The sequence below is a fragment of the Gobius niger genome (genome assembly GCF_951799975.1).
Source record: "Gobius niger genome assembly, chromosome: 14".
In the NCBI taxonomy this organism is placed as follows: domain Eukaryota; kingdom Metazoa; phylum Chordata; class Actinopteri; order Gobiiformes; family Gobiidae; genus Gobius; species Gobius niger.
Window position 1 is genome coordinate 23,710,120 of NC_136865.1, and position 23,775 is coordinate 23,733,894.

Consider the following 23,775-nt stretch of genomic DNA (forward strand, 5'->3'; position numbering starts at 1 on the left):
CTGAGGTAGGACTCATAGTATAAAGGATCATTATTTCTATGCATGTGTCTTTGTTTCTTTGTTGAGGCGTCTGATGTCGCTGCAGTGATGATGATGCTTCTCGAAGCTGGTTTTCCAAGTTTGGGTCAGTCTTGTGAAAGCTGCTGGGCACCCAAACTCCAACGAAGAGCATTCATTTTATCCAAACTATTTGTCCTTTCAAGTCATGGAGTCTAGCATGTTTCGAGGTGTAATGGCGCTCGAGATTTGACTTCTTCATCACAGCCAGCCCCTCGCCACATACAAGGCACCCTGGCTAAAGAAGAAATCATTTACATTTTTCCTGGAATACGCAGCTATCTCTTATGGTCCCAACATTATATGCAAAATACATAAAATACAAACCTGTGACCGATTTGCACTGCAATGTTTTATTGCATGATATTGGGTGATATTATATTTACATATTTTAAAATACCCAAATACTGATCCGATATTTCGGTCGACCTTTCTTCCTACTTGTACTGTTAAAGATTATGCTACTAGATTGTCAAATGAATCTTTATTAGTAACAGAACTTTATTACTTTATTAGTACAGAAATATTGTGTGAACTGTTTTGTTCAATTTAGAATTTTGTTTTGCTGGACAGGACTTCGATAAAACGTGGCAAAGTAATTTACCCAGTTTATTTGTTAGTAACACATTTCCCCATCAGTAATGACTCTGCTGATGCTAGAGCAAAATGGACAGAAACTAATTTTGGATTTTTAATTTGCTAACTTTAAGTAAGTCATCGGCAATAGAAGCAAGGTTACTCCAAACTGCGTGTGCATTTGCTCTGAGTACATCACTCTTGCGTGGGCCTGCACTAAACCTTGATCACCACACCTGTCCCCCTTGCTCTGCCCCCCGTCCCACCTCGATGCTGCTGCTGTCTGCCGCTGCCACTCGCCTTGCTCTTTGATTTAATACCGGCCTAAGTGTGAATAAATTCCTGTCACAGACCATTAAGGGGGCCTTGGAGAGATCCGCGCTGTTATTAATTCTGCACAGCTCCTCTCTCCTCTCTTAGTTACTATCTTGGTCTCACCGCACACTGCCTTGCCTTTTTAATACCCTGTTAATTACCGCGCCTGTCCTCTTTTTATTCAAACGGGGAAGGGAGAAATTAAAAGCTGGGGAGAGGTTTAGCTATTTGAAATAAGAAAACTGTATCCCATGTCTGGTTATGCAATTGTCCTTTTCTCAGAACTGTTCTGGCTAAAGAAGATTAGAGTTGAGCAACAAGCTTGAAACCTCTTTCCAAAATACATATTCGTCAACAAATCTCATAAGAGATAAATGGCAATAGATTATCCAGAAATAATCTTTGCTCTGGGCTATTGGTACGTAGGCCAACATTAAGACAGACAAGCATTTTGCTCAACTCAAATTTGTTCTGTTGTGGTAATGATTTGGATTCACCAGCTTAATTTAAGGGCATGTTCACACTTGTCTGTCCATAGTTATTGTGCATCAGTCATTGGTCTGGCTCGCGTTCCCCAGGGCACAGCAACATTAGCTAAAAGGGGGCAGTGTGTAAGCAGTGAATAGAAGCAGAAAGTGCAGCTTATTATAACTAGGGCTTTTGGCCGATATATCTGGCCGATGTTTGGGTATTTTTAATATCGGCCTATATCTCCGGAACTGAAAGTGATAGATGTTTTGTCACTGGAAAGCGCTCAGTGAAAGCTATAAAATGAGCCCTCCCACGCCTATTTTATATTTTATGTTCCAGACTTTTGATTATTTTGGAACAATGATTGTAAATTTACTGAGCCTCAGAGTAGGACGATAACAATGGTTATATAATAATATTGCAATGGACTTTAGAACATACATACTCTGGAATACAGAAACATACAGACTCTTGTGTGTCCTTGGGCAAGACACTTCACACTACTTGCCCATGAATGTGGTTTGTGGTGTGTGAGTGGTTGGTGATGGAAATTAACACTGCTTTACAGTTGTTTAAAAGTTGTATAAAGTGCAATGCTTTCTAATGGAAAACTAGCTTGTTCTGCCACTCTTAGATGGAGGTATTACAGCAATGACAGCCCCTAGCGTCATGGTCATGGAGCAGTGCAAGCTGCGGCCTTTGGACTTGCCACCCTAGGATTATAGTTGAAAACCATTGAATTAAAAAGTCTATCTCTTGTTAAACACCTGCTACTTGGGCTCGTTCCAATACTGACATCAATACTGTTTATTTGTCAGCTAAACCAACGAGTACCTTAACACATTTACTAATCCAATATCATACTGTGTTTATCAGAAGATGACAGAGTAATGCAAGCCGCTACTTCATTTCTGCTAATGCTAATCCTACTGCTAAGGCACAGAGCAGCTTAAACACGGTGTAAGCTCTAAATCAGTGTCAGATCAGATTGACAACAGGAACAAAAACCCATTTATGCGAATAGTTAATGGGTGTTGTTATTGTTTTGATTGTTTTTTTTTTATTAAAGGGTCATACTTTTGAACACCACTACCACAATAGAAGACTTAAACATACTCTTTCCACGCTTCAGGTGCATTCTCTTCCTGTACTGTCGTCATCTTAATTATCTGCGCCGATGTTTATTTGTAGCTAATGCAAATTTGCTGTTTCTTTGCCGCGGGGCGAAAGAAACATCAAACTAATGATAAAAAACACTGCCTCTGTCACACGCGTCTATAATATATTACCAGACACTGTATCCTAATGCCACTCTGCCTGTCACTTGTGTTCATTTAAGTTCCCCCTCCTCAAGCTCGGACTACGTCTCATGCTGGTTTCTCACTGTCTGGAGGCTTGAGAATTAGTAGGCAGAGCACAGCACGGCTCCTGGCTCGGTCTTATTAGCGGCTTCATATGTGGGCTATTACTGTAGCTTTTTTTTTTTTTATGCCCGGGGACTTTTAATTGTTTTGCAAAGGGTCGGATAGGCCATTGTAGCCGCAAAGCTCCCCCTCGCTCACACAGCAGCGCTTCGTGAGACTCACTTTTGTTTTGTTTTGTTACAACCCCAATTATTTCAGTGTTTATGTTTAGGGGCCATGTAAGCAATTAGCATCGCGGATGGAAACAAATCGCCACCATTGTTTACCATATTTACCTTATTAGCCTTTTTACACCACGGAAAACAGCCGTTATGTAAGCCCCCCTTGCCTTGGGTCTATGAGGCAATCGTATAATATGTACAGTATAGTGATAGCAGGGTCAAGCTTGTTTGCGTCATAGAGTGGATTGTAAAAGCAGTGCAAAATTAAAGTGGATATAAAAATAGCGATACTCATTATTCATTGCTCTACGCAAGGTACACGCTGCTCTAATTAAGTCTGCTTTCGTTTTTGGGGTTTCAAAGGCCAAAAACTTTCAGATCGCATATTGAAACCTGCTTTTTCTGTTATGTGCTCAAATGGATTTAGTGAGTCTTCAAACTTGAGATTATTTGTGTTTTAGCCAACTTTATATTGCGTTTGCTGATATTGGAGAAGAGCATGATTTCAAGCAAAATGGTCCAATGCTTAAAAGTGGACATAGTATTCTCCATTTTTACTCAATGACATGCTAGCAAATCAATGACACTTGTTAATATGAACACAGCTTGACTGCAGGAGGGCTCTGGTTTATGGACTTAACCTTAACCAAGCACATTTTGTCCAGTTTGGCATTGCCCAGATCTAAAAGCTTCTTGAAAAAGAGTCTAAATATCAATGAATATGAGGATGAAAACGCAACATAAAAGTGACAAAAAAGCGGCAAAAGTGCGACAAAAATTTGCCCGATAGGCAACAGTAACACACACAAAAAAAACGACAGAAACATGACTAGTAAGTGATTGCTTTATTTGTCATTGTACAAGCATATAACGAAATAGTGTTCAGGTGTTAGTCCTGAGCCACTGCGACTGAGCCACGGCCACCACTGTGGGTCAACCTGACCAGGATGTTCTTGGAGGTAGAGGTAACCGTAGCACCCGCAGAAAACCTGGCTGGCTGCCTTCAGTCTCCTCTGATCCTCTGAAACGTTGCAGTGCCTCCTGGGTTTGTCCCTGTTTCAGAGCGTGGTGTCCTGCACTGGTCAGCTCCTCCACCTCCTCCTTCCTCTCCCTCCGCTCCACAACAATCTTTCACCATCTTCTCCTTGTTTGTCCCTTTTTTGTTTCCTGTAGCTCCTCTTGCGACGCCGCTTCAGTGTCTCAGAAGAAGAAATTTGTAGGTATAAAAAGTAGTGACACTTAACCACTTAACCGAGACACTTATCTTTGCCCCTGACGGTGACCTCCCCGCCATCAAACAACTCTTAGGCAACTTGAGCCTCACGGCAAAAACAAAACTGAGAGATCTTGGCGTCATCCTTGATAAGAATATGTCTCTTGAACATCATGTCAGGCAGTTGGTCAAAAACTGCAACTTCCATCTGCGTAACATCGCTAAACTCAGACCCATGGTGTCCAGAGAAGAACTGGAAATGATCATCCATGCGTTTGTGTCCTCGCGATTGGATTACTGCAACAGTCTCTTTACGTGCCTGAGCAAGAAAGAGCTTGCTCGTCTGCAGTCAGTTCAAAATTCAGCTGCAAGACTTCTGACCAGGACAAACAGAAGAGCCCACATCACACCTGTGTTGAAGTCCTTGCACTGGCTCCCTATTGAACATCGGGTTCAGTTTAAAATCTTGGTGCTGACCTTTCGAGCTCTACATGGTCAGGCTCCCACTTATATTGCTGACCTACTTAAACCCTACAACACGTCTCGGAACCTGAGGGGAGACCGCTCCTTCAAAGCCGTAGCGCCCCGACTTTGGAATAAACTTCCTCTTGACTTGCGCTCATTGGAGTCAGCAGCCACCTTTAAAAAGCACCTAAAAACCCATTTGTTTGAGAAAGCATTTGAGTCCGGCTGATGTAATACTGACACCACTTGTATAATGAATACTGAATTCTGAATTTTGAATTATTGCAATGAATATGCTGTTTTATAATTATGTTTTAACATTGTGAAGCGCTTTGTGACTCTGTGTCTGTGAAAGGCGCTATACAAATATTTCAAGTTTACTTACTTACTTAGTGAAAAAAGCAACATAAAGCCACAAAAAAGTGTCAAAAAAGCAACAAAGCAAAATGATGAAAAAAAACAACACACGTCCAAAAAAACTACGAAAACACAACAAAAAAAGCGCTTAAAAAATTATGATTAAAAATGCAGCAACAATGCGACAAAAAAAATCAGTTTTGCAGGTTTGGCGAGCTGTTATACTGGCCAAGCTCTCCAGTCGAGAAGCTTGAATTCTCTCTATTGCACAAGATAATCCAGAAATTGCTTCAACAACAGAAAATACGACTCACGCTTCTCTGTTTTTAACAAGGGAGGGAACAATGTCATAACATGGGTAAAAGCTGGAAAAAGCAAATTTTGCATAACATGTCTCCTTTTCAGTGACTGATGATTTTATTTTGCGGTGTATGGACAAATTCTCTTTGAACAACAGAATGTGTGTACGTAAAGTCTCAAATGTTTTGACAGCTTTTTGTTAAAGTGAGATATTATGAAAGTTGTAGCCAAACACAGTCACAGCATTTCCCGAAATGCCACATCAATCTAAAGTTTGACCGGTAAAAGAAGGACTGTTTTTGCAGAGATTCTGGCCGTGTAGGGCTGTTTCTTGAATTACTGTAGTCCTCTGTTTTGTGTACACAGCAAGTCCCTGTGATGAAGTGTTTGGAGACGTAGTCCAGAGAGCGCAGCGTCGGCGGTGATTGTGCAACAGACGTGTAAAACAAATTCCTTCCTCCTCTCTCAAAGCGCGATGCAGGGTTTAAATCTCACCGGAGCAGGTCTCGGAACTTGGACTTGGCTGTGATCCAGTTCCCATAACGGGACGTTCCACCACCACCACCTCCTCGTCCTCCTCCACGGGGCAGCGCTAAACTCAGCTCCATGTACTGCTCTCTCCTGGCCCCCGATGTATTCACAATGGCACGCAGCCAAAGAATAGTTACATTTCAGAGTGATGTTACGCAAGTGCGCTCCGGAGACAAAAAATGTGGGAGATAAGAGAGCACTCAATGCTTCCTTTTTCCTTTCCCTATGATTCATTTGACCAGTCTTTTTGAAATGTGTCCTCACCTGACTTTGAAGGACTTATCCTACTTCTTTGAGGATTTACACTGGGTCAAAAACATACCTTGTGTGGGGTTTATTTTGTTCATAGACATTTCTCTTGCACAGTTATTTCACTATAGCCTTAAAATAGTGCTGCCTCTATGGGTTTATTATTGATATAGCATAAGATGGCTCTTGTGAAGGATCTGCAATATCACTCCACTTTATCGTGCTAAAATTGACGGTTTTTAATATACGTATTAACCTCTTTTCCATAATTTCGGTGCCTGTCTCATTGTCTGCTTAGTTTCCGGTCCAGCTGGCGTCTTTGTTAAAACGATAGAAGTAATTAGACACACTTTAGCTGGAGTGTTGCCAGAGGGGGCCCTTGTATAAGTGTGCGTTTGAGTGATTGAACCAATTTAACAACATCCACTCCACAATAACTCACTTCTGACATTTGAAACACAGTTTGAGAGTCAAAGAGAAGCCACATTCGAGAAGAGCCCATGTATCGCTTGTTGTATAGTTGTTACGGGTTACCAGTTTAAGTATTAAGTATTAAGGCTGGGCCGAGATCTCGTGCCATGAGATTTCGCGAGATAAAATTGCCCCGAGATTTCTCATCACGGTGTAAAGCAATCTTGTGATGTTTTTTTCTTCTTTTATTTTTTTTTATATTCTGAAATTTATATTAGCCCTGTGTAGACTGCTTATAGGGCTTAAAGGAATTTTTAGGCAATAGTTATCCATGTGTGTGCACTTAATATGTCGATTGGCACTTGAAAACTTAGCAAAGCTATCTTTCTTTTTTAACACATTGACTGCCGGCCATTTTCAAATCAGAGAGCTCACCACTGCCAGAGGTTTTTCAGGATTTTTTCAAGACCCACAGAAAATGTAGGTCTAGGTCTATGTCAACACGAAACCCACCAAAAGAAAGATTAGACTCTCTTCTTTCATCTAAAAAAAAGTTTGTTTGTACCTCTTTCCATTCTTGAAATCACCCAAAATGCTGGTTTCTGACGTCACTGGCAGTCAACGTTCGGATTTCAATTGACGTCTATAGGCGTCATTGGCAGTCAATGAGTTAAGTACAGTCGGTTGAGACTGCCACCTCACCCTGCAGACTGGAGCCGCTGCAGATCCACGCCCGCAGACACGCTCGCACTGCGTTACTTTCTCTTTCATTACCTAGCCTACTAATGGCTCCACTGTTGGAAGCTACGATTTACCACTGCACGCCGCTGCGAGTCCGAGAATATATGTGCCCTCTACCGCGCATGGAAGAAGCAAAACAACAAATTTGGGATGATTACAGCGGGCCCTTTGAGGAAGAAAGAGGTCAGTCTCAGAATCACTCTCTGTTTAATGTTTAAAACCTGTGTCAGTGTCTGGCACAGAATGTTTGGCTACAAAATCTTAAGTCCATGTCTTCTGCTCCTCCTGAAATCAACTTTTAAGCTTCGAGCTTAATTATTCATAATTACAATCTCAATAGGAAATTTAATTTAATCAGAAAACTCTTTCTGTCTAAAGAGCCAAACTGATTAGCTTTATTCTAATATTTAACTGTATGCACACTAATGGAGCCTGCATGATTTTATCCATGATACAGTGGAGCAAAAAGTATTTGGCCGAAATCCAATTGGAAGTCTTTGGGGAACTGACCAAATTCTTTTTTGCCCCACTGTATTAGTAAAACCTTATTAATTCCCATCCTTATTAGTTTGTTTATTTTGTTACAAAAAAACAAAACAATGGCTTCATACAAAGGAAACATAAGCACAAAAATGACTTATTATTGCAAATGATGTCAAAATCTTGTCTCGCTCTCGTTGGATTTGTATCTCGGTTCACCCCTATAAAAGACACTAGCTGTTAACTTCTAGTGATGGTGAAAGAAAGATAAAACTTCTTCCTTTTCTCTGAATTTGGCAAAACTTAATCTGGGAAAAAGTCTCTGCTGAGAGAGACTGCTGCCTCCATGACCCGGCCCCTGATTAGCCAATGAAAGTTAATGAATTGATGGATAATCAGAGAAAAAAATGACTCTTGAGATCTAGAACGGTGCCGTTCACATCATACTTTCATCGACAAATTCATGACTCTGCATCTTTTACACACTTGCTGGAAGCGGCAAGTCCAAATGGAAAGCTCCTAACCCCAGCCCTGCTTCCTGCTTACACCACAACAAGCAGGAAAGGAAAAAAGCAGCTGAATAAAATATGCTACAAGCAGGAGAAAGAGGAGGGGAGGGCTTTTTGAGGTGAGCCTTGAACAGTTTTTTTCCAATCTGAAACTCTGGTAGTAGCCTTTTAAATCAAAGCCGTGCCGCCCTCGATGGAGCGGTTCGCTGGTCATTTCAGATTCCTCTGGTGTCATGTTTAGTGCTGGTGGAGGTGTTGCGATGATATACGCCTCTCGCAGACATCTGAAGGAGATGAAAGAAAGGCGCCCCGTCTGTTTTCAGATTGAAGCGGCGGGGCATCTGTGACTCTGGGGCACGCACCACTCTGTTCACATGTGCAGGAGAAGAGCTTTTCACACGCACTTGAGTAGAGGCTGATAGATAGCACGCGTACAAGTACAGTACGAAGCCTGGTCAATGCTGCTCTGCTGAAGCTTATAGGCAGAGTAATGCGCTTTAATTTAATGGGACAGGGATTTCGAGCAGGTTTATAGGTTGAGGACACAAAATGAAAGGAGAATGACTTCTCAGCTTTGTAAGTGGTTTTAGTTTGCTGGACACAGACAGGCACTTTGCTGTATCAGTGAGTAGTTTTTGAACGCTGTGCATTGCTTCTACAGGCGGAACAGATTTCTATTAGCCATACCATAATACCATGAAAGCCCACGCAAGATTAAGTAATTTTAAAATGCCACTTAAGCTGAACCAAATATGACCTCTTTTCAGTTACTTTGATTCAGGCTATAGATACAGAAGGCATCTCTGGAATCGTCCATATATGGTCATGTTTGAAAACAGTTAAGGGGGAAAACAATTTGGAGAAAAATCTGTACTTTCTCTACTCTTTAAAGGGATATTTAAGGATTTTTGATATAGGGCCTCATTTCCTAGCTATCCAGAGTGTTGCTGATACCGGGAGATATTTTTTTTGTAATTCATGCAGTCTTATGTTTGAAGAGTTTCGTGGCGCTAGGCTAGTGCAAGGCTAGCGCATTTCTACGATATCATTCAGGAGGTGGGATTCGAAACCCCCGACCTTCCGATCATGGGACGACCCGCTCTACCATCTGTGCCACTGTCGCCCCTGTTGGTTAGGGGCGACTGTTGGTGCCACTATATGGTTAGTCTGGCGTTATAAGTGATTTGCCTCAGGTGCACTGTGGAGCGGGTCAGACTGTTTATTAAGGCAGGCTAGCTTATATCGTAGAAATGCTGGCCTTGCATTAGCCTGGCACCACGAAACTCTTCAAACAAAAGAACTGCATGAACTACAAAAAAATTATCTCGAGGTATCGGCAACACTCCTATGTCCTATGTCAAAAATCCTGAAATATCCCTTTAACAAATGCTGAATTATGAATATAGTTTTCTACTAAATAACGCTACAATAACATGGAGAGGAGCAAAGTGGTTCAATAGCCCATGAATACATAAATAACGGAGAATGCTTCATGTTAGCATCGTGCTAATGCTAACAGCTATCTTGCGCGAGCTACAACTGCCATTTTTTCCTTTTTTTTTGTCCATGATTCTACATGGACCTCTTGAAACCACCATCCCTCGAAAAGATGATCCACTGCATAAAAGGTCACGCATTGGATTTTTTTTTTCAGCATTTTGTAATACCTATGACTTTTTAAAATTAGACACTGAGTTGGCACTGTAGTCGATTATAGAGATTTCTGTTCCTGCTTATGTCTTAATGCAGTTTAGTATAAAGGAAAAGAACTGCCAAAAAGTCGTCATTAAAGATTTAGCTCAACACTGGGACATCCACTCTAAAAGCCCCGTCATTTAAACAGAAAATCACATTTGGCGGTGAAGTGTCCTGATGAGGTGAGTCTAACTAAGCTTCTTACTGCTGCGTGCCCCGCTCCAAGAACCCTTTAAAAAGGCCTTGTTTCTCCATTGGACAGAGCACCCGAGGGATCCTGCCAAGCTGCTTTAATTCTCCTGCCATCGGTGTTCGGGAAAAAGGCTTTAATTGACTACATAAACTTAGCGGCTTTCTCTCAACGGAAAGCTGTAAGTGGCAGTGCATTTTGTTTTTGGCACGGACCGTCTCGGGAGAATGGGGACCTTTTTAAAGGGGATTTTGAGAGAAGATTAAAGCTTTGTCAAAAGTGGCAGGAATACAAAAGCAATGTGGTCAGTCTTGCTGACACTTATCTGCTATTGCTTCGTTTTGGGTGGGATGATGGTTACGTTTCTAGTTTTACAATTAAAAAGGTCCTCGATTTTATTCCCGGGCCGATGAGGTGTTTGCCTGTATTTCAACTCTTTTCTCCGGACACTCAGGTTTACCCCATCAAACTAAAACATATACATAAAAATATTAACTGAAATGAATCACACTTTACTTTAGCGGCACAGACACTTTTTCAATTTCCTTTTTCCTGCAAGACGTTGCTGAGGGACAAGTTGCTTTACCAAAAACAATTTTACAGACAACCTTGTTTATTCACACACTTAAGCACCAACATCATCTTATTTAAAAAATATATTTCTCCAAAATAAATCAAACTGCTATTCTCTTTGAAGTGTTTAAAATGATCGCACTGGTCTCACATCTCCACTTAAAATAAGTTCAAATGTAAGGAAAGACGCATGTAAAATATACTTCTTAAATATAAATGCAGCCCCTAAATAAATTATGCTTGATTGTGGTTTATTACAAAGCCCATGATTAACTGGATTAAAAATAAGTTTAATTTTTGGTTGCATCTTTGTTAATATTATTCTATGAAGATATCAGATAGTGCTTGAGTGTGAGTTCAAGCCGATGTGTTCTCTTTGCTAATTCATTACATATTCTCTTGGCTATTTTACTATTTAACCCCTTTCTGGTTTTCTCGGGTCCTTTTTGTTGGTACTCTGTTGGTCACCAGGTTAAGCTCCTTACGATCACTATATAATGTACATTTTTGAAGGATTTGCTTTCAGTCCATGTCAGTTGACATTTGGCTAGTCATACAGTTCCTTCATTCAATGCTCCAAACTTTTGTCATCTTCTTGCTAGATGTACGTTGATCATAGTAGCTTGGATGGCTTCTGTCAGTCTACCGCAAGCCAAGACCATAGACATAATAAATAGGAGACTCCTTCTGTTCACTCTTCCCCCTTTACTTTAATGTCATTCGTTTGAGTGGGAGCCCATGATGGATTTACAGACTCCTCTTACTCAGCTCTGATCGAGCATGTTCCTAAAAGGGGCAAAAGGGCGGGATCTTCACTGCAGACTCGGCCCTCGCGGGGCGCCTTTAGCTCTGATGCCAACAGACTGTCACTCAAAGTTAGGCCCTCATTAATATACAGGAATTTAAAAAAAAACACCTGGTTTCTTTAATTATACCTAACCCAGCGTTATCACAGGAGCAATATATAGCTGTAGAAAGTTTAACATTATTGGAAACCAGGCTTTACAGTTGTTTAAAATGGGTGTTAAGAGCAATGCTTTCAAGTGCAAAAGTAGCTTTTTCTGCTGCCACTAGATTGAGGTACTGCCGCAATGGCGGCCAATGGATGGTGATCACGAAACAATGCTACCAATTGGCCAAGACAGCTGTATAGATGGCTTGCTACCACCAAGCATGGCGTGAATGAAAAGTTGTCCCTTGTGAAAAGCGCCATGCAATTCACATCCGATTGCCTTCCCTTTATCACTGATGCTTTTTTAGTAGGTAAAGCAGTACTAAGTAGCTCATGCCCCTAGAGGCCATAAGCGCCACTGCAGGTGTCATAGCATTTTTTTTTACTCATTAATTGTCCGTGAGAGTAAATACTATGCTGTACATTGTGCCTCACGCCAATTACACGATGGAGATATTTTTTTTTACTCAAACTTGGCTGCAAATATTGCAAAAATGGCGCTAGCCCACAGTTAGCTTTGCCCGTTTGCCTGTTAGCTGCTTCTTTGCGATTCCATTAGTGTGTATTGAGCCTCTGACCCGGTGCAGGGAAAGTTGCCAGGGTGGTTTTCTGGCCAGAGACACCATGGGGAAATGAAAGACCCCCCAAGCATCTCATTAACTCATGTATTACCCCCAGAGGGACTACAAAAAGGATTTATTAAGGTAAACTAGTTACTTAGTTCTTCTTGAAGTATTTCTGACAATGTGATGCTAGAGTATATTATACTTGAAACTGTGCACTCTTTCCACGTCTATAAGTCGGCAGTGTCAGCTGAATGAAGCACAATGGCCACGATCAATGCAGAATGCTCAGCTCCTTAGCTTTTGTATCGGTGCCAGGTTTCCCCCATCGATTGCTTTTGCCTGTGATTCTGTTTCCAGTGCAGCTAAACGAAGGGTCTGTGGTGGTCTAAAGTGCTTTTGTCTTAAACCCAATGACGTGTGGCCATGCGAACTGCTTAACCAACAGTAAAATTGCACATCGGAGCTAAAAACCAGAGAATACTGCTGTGTTTACTGAGCGGGGGCTAATCGAAATGTTAAATGTAGAAAATGTGGACTTAATTGGCCAAATCTCACATGCTGTAATTAACTTTGCGGAAAACCCAAGCCCCACTGCAACAGTAAACTCATGATACCATAGTTCATATCATATCACAGAAAGAAAAATGCTTTATTTATATGCAGTATGGATTAGAACTTGTAGCTGATAAGCGCTATGAAAGGAAATGATTTATTCAGCAGCACAGGCAGATTATCTATTATAGATCGTATTTGAGAGTCAGATGAAGTAATACAATTTTCCATGCAGTGTTTCACAGTTTAAATAGTAATGTTTAAGTAACACCTGAGATTTGGGGGCATTCTGTTGAAGATGTCAGGATTCCTGTTGGTGAGGTCGTTCTACATCGTCTTAACTTATCTTTACTTCCATACAAAATTGAAAAATGTGATTTTAAAGCAGTAAATGTCAGAAAATTGTGCTTTTTATTGTTTTGCCCTTTGATTCGGAGCTCCCTTTTCCACCCAAGTAATATTCAGTCTTCGCTTTAATTAAATTTGACCGGGATTTTGTCACATGGTGCTTCAGTGATTTTTGTAAACCGGAGATGTAGGCGACGTGATAAAGAAAAACTCTTTTCCCCATAATCCTCTCTGCTCACTCATAGACACTTAACACTTGTAATTCTGCACAAGGTCTGTTCGAGTAAAATCCATGTTCGGAGTCACTGGCGACAGATGAGATTAATGTAAGCAAAGGCACGTACTATTTGCTCTTTGTATTAGGGCTGCGAGCAATGGGAAAATCCAGCGATAAAATGAAGCTGTGGAGAGCAGTACAGAAACATTTAGACATGCTAGATTCAACCAAAGCTGTAGGAGACACAGTACAGTAATTACCCGTCAAAGCTAGGGCTGCACAATTTTACCAAACCATTTTCAACATAGAATATATATGCCCCATTGAATTTACAAAAAAGTGATAAACAATTCGTTGTCAAAAGAAGACTTAACAATTTAAACAGGACCAGAACAAGGCTAAAATGTAATGTGTGTAAGTGATTTTGAGATTATGTAGCTTTTTGTGATGTGGCCATTGTTATCACGATAGTATATGAACAGTAAACACCAATTACCAAAACTGTCCAAAAACTCTTGAGATGTAAAGGGGGAGAGGTTATTGTGCAAAATGGACTTTTTTTCCCCTCCAGCCTTTTACTATGTTGTTGTTGTTTTTTCGTCAATAAAATACTTTGACTTAATTTTTCGAGCCACACGCAAATCTTTGTGTAATTTTTGAGCCTTACATGTATTGCCTTCAAGGCCGGCCCTCGGCATAGGTGACCCAGGCAGCCGCCTCTGATGGAGGGGGTGCCCAATTGCGCTTAAATTTTTCAACTCTATCTGCGACATCGCATATTTTCGGAGATAACTATGGAACAGAAACAGATAAAGACTTTCGGTCTTCAGTGTTGGAAATGAGAGATTCCAAGCTTTCAAACGAGCCCACCCTGGTCCTTCTATGCCTTCGGGGAGCCGCGTAGCATTGCGGTACAAAATCATACATTTACTTCAGAAGTAGTGGCTCCTCCACCAATATAACTGTTGGATAACAATGATAATCATAATGAAAAAAATTATAAAAATAAACGCAAAAGTTCAATCTCATGGGGCCAGCCCTGATTGCCTTCCTTGCCTCTCGATCTCTTGCAAAGCTTATCCTTTCATTGCGGAGCAGAAACATTGCCTTAGCTTCACTACAGCCTCACGGTGTATTTAAAAAAAAAAAAAATCCTCTGTGTTGAAACAGCTGCACAGCAAAGGTTGGGAGAATGTTTCAGCCTTTTATTCTAACCAACCAAGTGTAAGATGGTGGTAAAGATGTGTTTGAGGTTTATACCATATACCAGCAAAAAACTTAATAAAGTTTAATGTGGAATGTAGGCTGTCAGAGCATGAAGAGGTTTATCTCTCACTCCTACCATTTATAATAGATGTCGATCGATATGGGTTTTTCCCACTCTAACAGAGGTCTTTCCAGTGCAAAAAACGGAACGTCTCTAACACTTTTAGTTCTGGCGATGTCGGCCTTTTATCTGCACTTTCATCAGACCAGTTTTCTTTCCTTTTATGTATTTTTGTGATTACCAAAGCTTGAAAGTGCATCTATATAATAATTGTCTGTCAATAAATCAAGAACATGGACACTCCACAGAAACCTGTAATCCAACCCCGGACCTTAGTTTTTGAGTGTTGCCATGCCAACACTGCGTATCACTCTCTCTCCATTTTCTAAGCAATTTATGTAATTCATTTCTCCCACTCTCGCAACCCATTATTTGGAAATTCTTCTTTATGAAACAACACGACTCAAAAGCAGTTGGCGAACGCATGGTTGGTTTCTGTTTTAATCAAAGATGAATTAAGCAACACAGCACACAATACGTATTCATATTTCAGTATAATTAGACGATTAGCTTAATATTCCTATAATGCACGTTAGATAAGGCCTCCTCCAATCAGAAATAATGGGAAAATAATGCAGCAGACTTAATTAATATAGAGATGGCAATTATCTTCCGTGATAAGCCTCTTGTGCTTGATGGCCTAGTTGCGTCAAGTCTTCTGTTTACAAGATTATACAGTCCTGGCTCGGTGTTGCGCGCTGACTGGTGCGTGCATTGATTTTGTGCTGTTTAAAAGATCTTTTCGCTCTTAATTGAAATGAATCTTCTCTGGGTTCAGTGCCTCAGCTGCTAATGGAGGTCGAGTTATGTTTATGGCTGTGAGGATATGAACTTGAAGTGAGCTTCTATATTCGCATAGAAAATGATTTTATGGCTTGAATTGCCTAAAGGAGATCCTCTTGTACAGTATTTCAATCGATTTACTTTACTGCGGTCAAAGTTTTACTCGGCAGGTTGGTGGAGAGATGATTTTAGTCTGTACCTCTCATTTTTAATACAGGTCTGCCATTGTGCTATTCGCCCTCTTACATAATTACTGTCAATGCCATGTCTGAAATCTCACTTTTATTTAAAGCAGCTTTGTACCCTACGCTTCAGCCGATTAATTCAACCCCTTGATAATTTTGGTTCTTACACAATATCGTGGCACACTTGAGACGAGTTTTTACCTCTTCTAACGTTGGATATGGTAGTGGTCCTAACCAGGATTTACATCTTCTGTTACCAGAGTTTTTGAATGTGGCAGAATTTTAATAAAGTAATAAAAAATTCATCCTTTCGTTTCTGTCTTTCACCCTTCTGCTGAGGACAGCCGCTTTGATCTGAGAAGTTGTAGAAAGCTCCAGCATTTTTAAGCCCAACTCCAAAACTCCCTCCCCTTGTTTTTTAACTGTCTTTGTCTCAAGTTTGTTAATGCTGTTGTTTTTACTTTTAGTGGTCAACAAGGCATCAGATAGCACCCCAACTCTCTGACCCTATTCTTTATCCTGGCAGTGAGCGCAGATAAGAGCTTGTTTTGCTCTGCATATTTCACTGTGTAGCGAAAGCTGGCAGCCTCCCCAAGCACTGGCATAAAAATGAAAAAGTTTAACTACGATTCAAAAAATACAAAAGTAATCCACAGTGGGATTTAGAAAATCCCAAAACAATAGTATTTTGCCTAACAGGATCGCTCTTATTGAATATTTTAAAACAGGCCGGCGCAGCATTAGAGGAACCCACTTCAAAGACAAAGCCTCATCTATAGACGGCTGTAATGTGTGCAGTAAGTTTGTAAGTGGGCAGCAGCGGAGGGAAAAGTTTGAAAAGTAAACACTGTCGCTGTACTTGGCGATATCCAGGAACTTTTATACTAGACTTTTTCTGACTGGCATAGAGCAAAATGTGTAAAAAGAGTCTTTGTGCCTCATTACTTACTCATTACGTGCCTCATTTTTTTTTCTCTATTATTGATGTATTGGTGGGCGATATACCAAAAGGATTCAACACTTTTTAAAGCCTGGATCATTGAAACCTTAAGTTTACACTTTATAATAACTACACCTTATTTAGCCTTAATAAATGGTGAGTTAGCACTTAATTCATCATCAACAATTCATCGGTCAATAAATAAATAAATGGTAAATGGTCAAGAGCGCCTTAGTACATGCTTTATGCACACAAAGTGCTTTACATCAAGGAACCAGTCACCCATTCGCACTCCAATTCATACACCTGTGTGCGCAGACACTGGAGGCAAGGTGGGTGAAGTGTCTTGCCCAAGGACACAACCACAGTGTGCACCTGCCGGTTTCGAACTGCCGACCCTCCGATCACAAGACGACCGGCTCTACTCTCTGCACAACACCATCGCCCCAAACTACTTAGACATTAACTGTAGTAGTTGAGTAGTTATTAAGCCTTAGTCACACTTAATTCATTTTGAATTCATCATTTATTAAGGCCAAATGAGGTGTGGTTGTTATTCAGTGTTACCTTTTGTTGTTGGTTAAATTGTCATGTTACTCAGAGCTTGACTTGCCTGGCCTGCCAAACTTCATGCTTTTTCATAGATATTTCAAAGACATAAAAGCATGAGTTCAATGATTTCCCGGTGGGCGTGATTGACAGGCGGCATCAACCAATTAGAGCAACGCTAAATACGTCACAGTAACAAGCGGCTGGAAGCCTTTCCCTCCGGTTTTAGGGATTTCATATTTTCCAAATGATGAAAGAGCAAAAGAAAACAGTGTATCAGTTGCCGCGCCGCCATCTTTAATGTTTTGGAAGAGTGCGTGGTGGTGACAGGTGACGGCTTCTGGCTGCGAGCAGACGGTTCTTCTTTGGAACAGAAAGGAGGAGTGTCTGGCAGGCCAGGTAAGAGCTTGACGAGACTGACCTGTAGGAATTAGAAGTAAAGTTGGTAAGTGAATGTATTTAAGCAACGAGCATAGACTAGTGCTGCATTAAACATAAAAATGTGCTGGTTTCTTGAACGACAATTTGTTTTTTCATCCCACACAGACAACACAGTAGCTGTTCTTATACTATAAATTGATTTTTAATAATAATGTAAAAAAAACTCACGGTCTCTAAAGAAAAAGACAATAGAGAAGTTCTCCCTCAGTAACTGCATGCCTTCCACTTAAACAGGACAAGACAAGTAACATTGTGTGGTTTCATTTGGTAGTTGTAAAGTGGCAAGGTTGTTAAAAAGCAGCAACAGCTTGGCACAGATATGATAATTTTACTTACTAATGATTTACTATTGTACTGCCCTCTATGACTGAATTGGACACTCCTTTGAAAGTGCCTACTCAATTAGTGCTTACCTTTTCATGAACATATTCAGATGTAATGCTAATTAGGATCTAAAAGGCTTTACTGACTATCTGTTCGTAATCGTTTTTGTTCTTAATAGCGGCCCTTTTGTTTCGTACATCAAGATTATGCCTCTGTGCCTTTTCATGACAAACTCTTTGTGAAGCGCGTGCCGCCTCAGCGCTGCTCTTTTCACAGTGAAAGCAAGGATTTCACAGCTAGATTAGTGCAAAGAATACCTCAAAAGAGGCACTTTGATTTTGAATCCAAAGTGTGTTTAAAGTATGCATAAATGCAGTGGTTTTCAGATCTTTTCAGATTGTCAGAATGTGTGATAGAGATATGTATGTAGGTTCTCTCTTTCACATAAAATGGCAAGTTTATTGAGCTAGTATTTTGAGAAGTCTTTGATATGTTTTTGTCTCTAAACCTCTTCCCTTCTGCTCATTCAGTATTACCAAGTACTTTTTAAAGGTTTTAATTGTGGAAGTGAAGTAAAATCAGCAAAAGGCAATTATTAGTGGCTACTAGCAGTTCCGCGTTAAAGGAACAGGTCACCGTTTTTCCATACTGAGATGTGTTCTTGCCTGAGCTTAGACGAGTTGATGCGTACCTGTCTGATCTTTGTGCATGCCCTCAGTCGTAGATTGTTATTGAGGGACTTCTGCATCCCAAGAGTGACGCTGCTCGCGAATAACACGTCACGCAAATAAACTAATCTCAATGAGTTTGGCAGCAGCGGCAAAAGCAGGCGCCCTGCCCAGGCTGATATTCCAGTGTACGAAATATACAGAGACGTATCAGTCTGGTAGGGTTTTTTCAGGGCTTTAGAAAGCATTTAAAGTCACAAATGAATTCAAACTGGCATTACATCTAAATTGCATAGAACATTGAATTTTTACTTTAAGACAGAACCAACAAGAGGAATGACATTGCTCAACTATTTACTACGTACATTTGCCAAAAACACAAAAACATTTGCTCAAATGTTGCCCGTTGTGTCCAGTTTAGTTTTGAATATCAGAATTTCCCATGATTCCCCTGTTCGATTGAATGTTTACAAATCTTACGATTGAAATGTGCCAAGATTTTTTGCTTTTGTGGCACTAAAAATGTAGTATTTAGGCATCATCATTATGAAGGATTCAATTTGATTTGCTGCCACCTGTAGAAACCTTGCTGGAGTAGTTTGGGACTTTCTTAGCTTTGTTCTTCTTCTTCTGGTTTGTTGTTTTTCCTGGATATTATTGCATTATAGAGGCAACACGAAAATGTCCTCCACATTACTTTTTAAAGACCATAATCCATCAGCGGACTCGAAATGCTGACCAACCTTTCCTTTACATTAGTTGAAAAATAAAAACATGAGTTATTCTTTAAGACTGAGGGTCCCATATTGCATATTTCTCCTTTTATCCTATTTTTCTATCCAATTTGATAATGACATTTTCTAACATAATTGGCCACTGTATCATATTACGGCTAATTTTTCTGCCTGAGGTGATACTGATGTGCAAAGTATTTGGGATCCCTGCGCTAGATTCTGGACTATCTTCAAGGACGATCAGCTGAGCAGATGATATTAAGAGAGCTGTGTGAAATCGATTGCTCGAGGTGCTATCAGTGCTGTAGAAATGGCTGGTAATTAGTCACGGCTAAAGCAGCGTTAGTGAGAAGGAGTTTAATCTTAATAGATTTTTCTGCAGCGCTCGTACAGTAGGAGAGACGCTCCTTTTCTGACTCTTCACCACCTTATCTGGCCATAAAGAGCAAGTCGTCGAATTGGAAGGTTTTTAAGATTTTAAGAAAAGACTTTAGAAAACTAGGGGCAGGGCTGAACAATTTTGGTCAGTGGTTGTGTGAGAAGTTCTTATCTTTATCCAAACCATTCCCAAACAGAAACCTCCTAAACTGAGCTGCAGATGACTCTTTACAAGCAGCACAGCTCACCTTCATCTCTGTGGAGGCAGGGAGTGTCTGTGATCAGTGCATCAGAGCGTGTAGCAGCGAGGGAATGGAGTGATTAGCGCCGCGGCTAACGCAATGCTAACGGAGGAAAAAGCAATAGTCCTTCGCGGTAGCTGCATCTTAAATGCTGATATTTTCATTGTATATCCACGATCTACCGCGCACCTTAACTAAACTGAGAAGTAAACAAAAGCACGCGGCGGAGCGGACGTCGCCGCCGTCTCTCGCCGCTACATTCGCTTTAATGGGCCACGGCCATCAGCTGCATGGGCCAAAATTGTGTGTGTCTGCGATTTCGAAATTGCATTGTGAAATATCCCGATAAAATTGCATATGAAGCTCCAGCGCAAATTCAAGCTGGATCACGTACCTGCGGCCTTCATTCATCAGCTCATCAACGCACCTTCGCGTCAGCCAATCATCACAGCTGCTTATCCCTCTTCAGCCATTCATCGTCCAGGATCCCCTTCTTAAGCTCCCCGGTCAATCACTCGGCCGTTTCCCAGCTGTGCTGCGGCTCTCCTCCGCCTGGCCTCTCCTCAGGCTCTGCTCGTTGCATCGACCAGCCCTGCCGGGTCTCGTCCTACCACCACCAGTGTCCAGATTCCAGGGAAAGATTCTGGCCATCATCTATCAACACCATGTACTCCATATTATTACTGTAATCTTCCGCCGGGGTCTGAGCCCCAATCATGATCATTCAGTGAAACTTTCCAGTGCAGTCTGTCTCTGTGAGTCTCTTCAAGTTGAAATGCGACTAATCATTCAGCCCTACTAGAAATCTAGTTGCAAAGATGGGATATTATTCAAATTCATGATTTATGTTGTAGCCCTTGATTTTATGTAATTTATTTGCTGCCTTATAGAGACCTCAGTGTCAATCATGTACTTCACAGTGGGGCTGGATGATGTTGGAATGAAAGTCCAATTCCATTTTCATTATCTACGCAGACAGTGGGAGATTATACAAACTCCACACAGAAAGACTGTAACTTTACACCTCAATATTCTACTGTATATAGTCTGTTCTAATTTTTATCCTATTTTTATTTATTCTTATTTCCTTATTGTTATAACTCCGCCCCTTAAGATTTTTGCTTTTACTTATTGTACATAATAAGATTGAAAAGCACTTATTAAACGTGGCTGGAAGCCTTAACATTTGAGAGAAAACGGATTATGAACTGCTAAAATAATCCAAGAGTCATGCATTTCAGATCATGTCGGTCTAAACCACAGGGTTAACAGGTTTTCATCATTTTGTAAGGTATAAAATAAGTGTAGTCTTACAATTTTCTAATCAGATTGTGATTGTGATTGGATTTCCATTCCTCAACTTCAGCAAGTGTATCTTTAAAGAACTTTCTATTCATCCTGCAGCTCAACTCAACCAAGTACGTGTGTTGGAAAAAGCGTTTGTTGTTGTTTCACGTAAACTATATTAGTCCTCCCTGGAGCTTAGAAAGTATTAAAGTATCACACTTGTTTATGGTGTAAACTTGATAGCAGCTTAAAGGGGGCAGAAACACTCACCTTTAGAAATCCCACTGGACCAAAAAGCTCTTGTTCTCTCGCAAAAACAGGAAAACAGAGTGAAGCTATAAGGGTCTAAAATAACATTGTCCTATGAATATTTTACAAGGCGTTTTTGGTAGAGTGCTGTATGTCTGCAGTGGTGCGAGCGTGACGCAAAGGGGCAGTTTTCTGAGCCAGTCACGGCCGTTTGATGAAGTTTTATGTGGCTTTAATCTCCTGTAACGTTCAGAGCCGTTTTCATTGTTCCAGATGTCGCTCTTTTGTTTGATGTGACTCGGATTACGAGGTGTGGAATGAACCAAATGAACACTTTGTTGTTTGAACCGTTAGACCTTTCCACAAGTGACATAATCAAACAAAGTGTGCTAGCAATTTGGATGACAACAGCACAGGGTTATGTTCTTTTTGATGAGGGAGCGAGTGAGGTTTTTAGATAATGAAAAAATTACTTTACTACAAGTATTACACTGTGACTTCACTTTGTGTCAGTCCCAAGCTTAGATATATGATTGGGATGGTGTCTCTTCATAAGAAGCAGTATGTGGATCTCTAGGAAGCTGAAGATTTGTATGAAGGAAGGGGAACAAGATTTGTAAGATTAAAAACCTGCTGAATTATTAGTGGCTAGTATAGGTAATGTTTTCAGTAACCTTGTCATGAGGAAGCCAAAAATAAAGCTGTCCATTTCGAAATATGGAAATGATTCGAACAGTAGGGTGGAATACATGTGTTGAGAAAAGTGAAGGTAAATCCTTCCTTTCTTGCATAAATGGACAGCATACACGTTTTGACACAGCGTGCTTTGGTCTGGGCATAAGGTCCTTATGGTCTTTAAAGCAGAACTAAATAACTTCTTAACCTTAATAAATCCTTTCCGTAGTCCTTCTGGGGGTAATACAAGTGCTGATGGAATGATTGGGTGTCTTTCATCTCCCCCTGGGGTCTCTGGCCAGAAAACCACTCGTGCAGCTTTCCCTGCTCCGACCTGGAGCCCCAATACACACTAATGGAATCACGAAGAAGAAGCTAGCAGGCTAACGGACAAAGCTAACTGCGGGCTAGCGCCACTTTAGCAGCGTTTACAGCCAAGTTTGTGTGAAAAAAAAATATCTCCATTGTGTCATTGAGTTGTGGCACAATGTACAATATCCCTCTCTCCCTTTGTCTTTTCTGTCAGCGTAGTATTTACTCTCACGGACAATTAAGGAGTGAAAACTGCAACATGCTACGACACCTGCAGTGGCGCTTAAGGCCTCTAGGGGCATGAGTTACTGAGCTCTGCTTTAAGACCTTATGCCCTTAATAAAGACGTGCAAGTGAACCCTGCTTGTAGGAAACATTCTTTAAGTGGTGTGTCTCTTCTTATTATAGGTCATATATTATAGGTCGACTGATATGGGTTTTTCTAAGGCTGATGCAACATATTGTGACATAGAATATATAAAATACGATCCAAGGTGTACAAATGTGACTCTGTGACTGAGCTCTTTCCGATGCAAAGGAAAGGCAAGGCAACTTTACGTGTACGAAATGCTTGGTGTGTAAATAAACTTGCCTTGCTGTTTCGGTTCCAGAAACATTGGTATTATATCTTTGATATTGTAAAATACCCATACATCGGCCTCATATATCGGTCGACCTCTACATTTGATGTCCTCCTCATATCGATCCGTTCTTATGTTTTTGTGTCTTGCAGAAGTTGAGGCAGAAGAACCAGCAGCTGAAGCAAATCATGGACCAACTCCGAAACCTCATCTGGGAGATCAACTCCATGCTGGCCGTCAAGAGCTGAAGGACTTTCACCTCAAACTAATCCATATTATAGCCACAGCAGGCGGGTGAATCTGAAAACAGTCGATAAGTGCACAGCTAACAGGGTACAGAGCGCACTTTAAAGATTTATTTGACGTTTTGAACTTGGAGATATGAAGGATCTTGAGTAGTTTTGGACTGCAGGTGAGTAAACCAACCCTCACCACAATGTTGTCGACAAATAAACTCTCTGCTTATCAGTATTCAACATTTTATCGGCGTTATAACTAACCTAAAGAGTGGATATATAAGTTTTATCTTTTTTCTAGATGTAGCTAAAAAGTTTCTAATATATTTTATCCGCATTAGTTCTCTTCTTAATTGTTTACTCTTGAAATGTGTTAGATCAAATGCAGCAAGGTTTTATATTGTTAATGCTTTTAGAGAGCTCCTAATCTGCAAAATCAGTTTATTTATGAAGGTTTATTTATTGTTTATGTCAGCATGAGAGTCACGCCAACACAAGCGGCAATATCATA

General features: G+C 40.7%; 1 protein-coding gene across 1 annotated transcript in view; it reads left to right on the top strand.

Moving 5' to 3' along the window:
* Positions 1–23,499, top strand: part of med30 (mediator complex subunit 30) — a 62,639-nt gene extending 39,140 nt beyond the window's left edge. Inside the window, exon 5 of the mRNA XM_079571078.1 lies at positions 23,181–23,499. Within this exon, the coding sequence (XP_079427204.1) occupies positions 23,181–23,276 (96 nt within the window). The 3' untranslated portion in view covers positions 23,277–23,499. The remainder of the gene's footprint in view (positions 1–23,180) is intronic.
* The last annotated feature ends 276 nt before the right edge of the window (positions 23,500–23,775 follow it).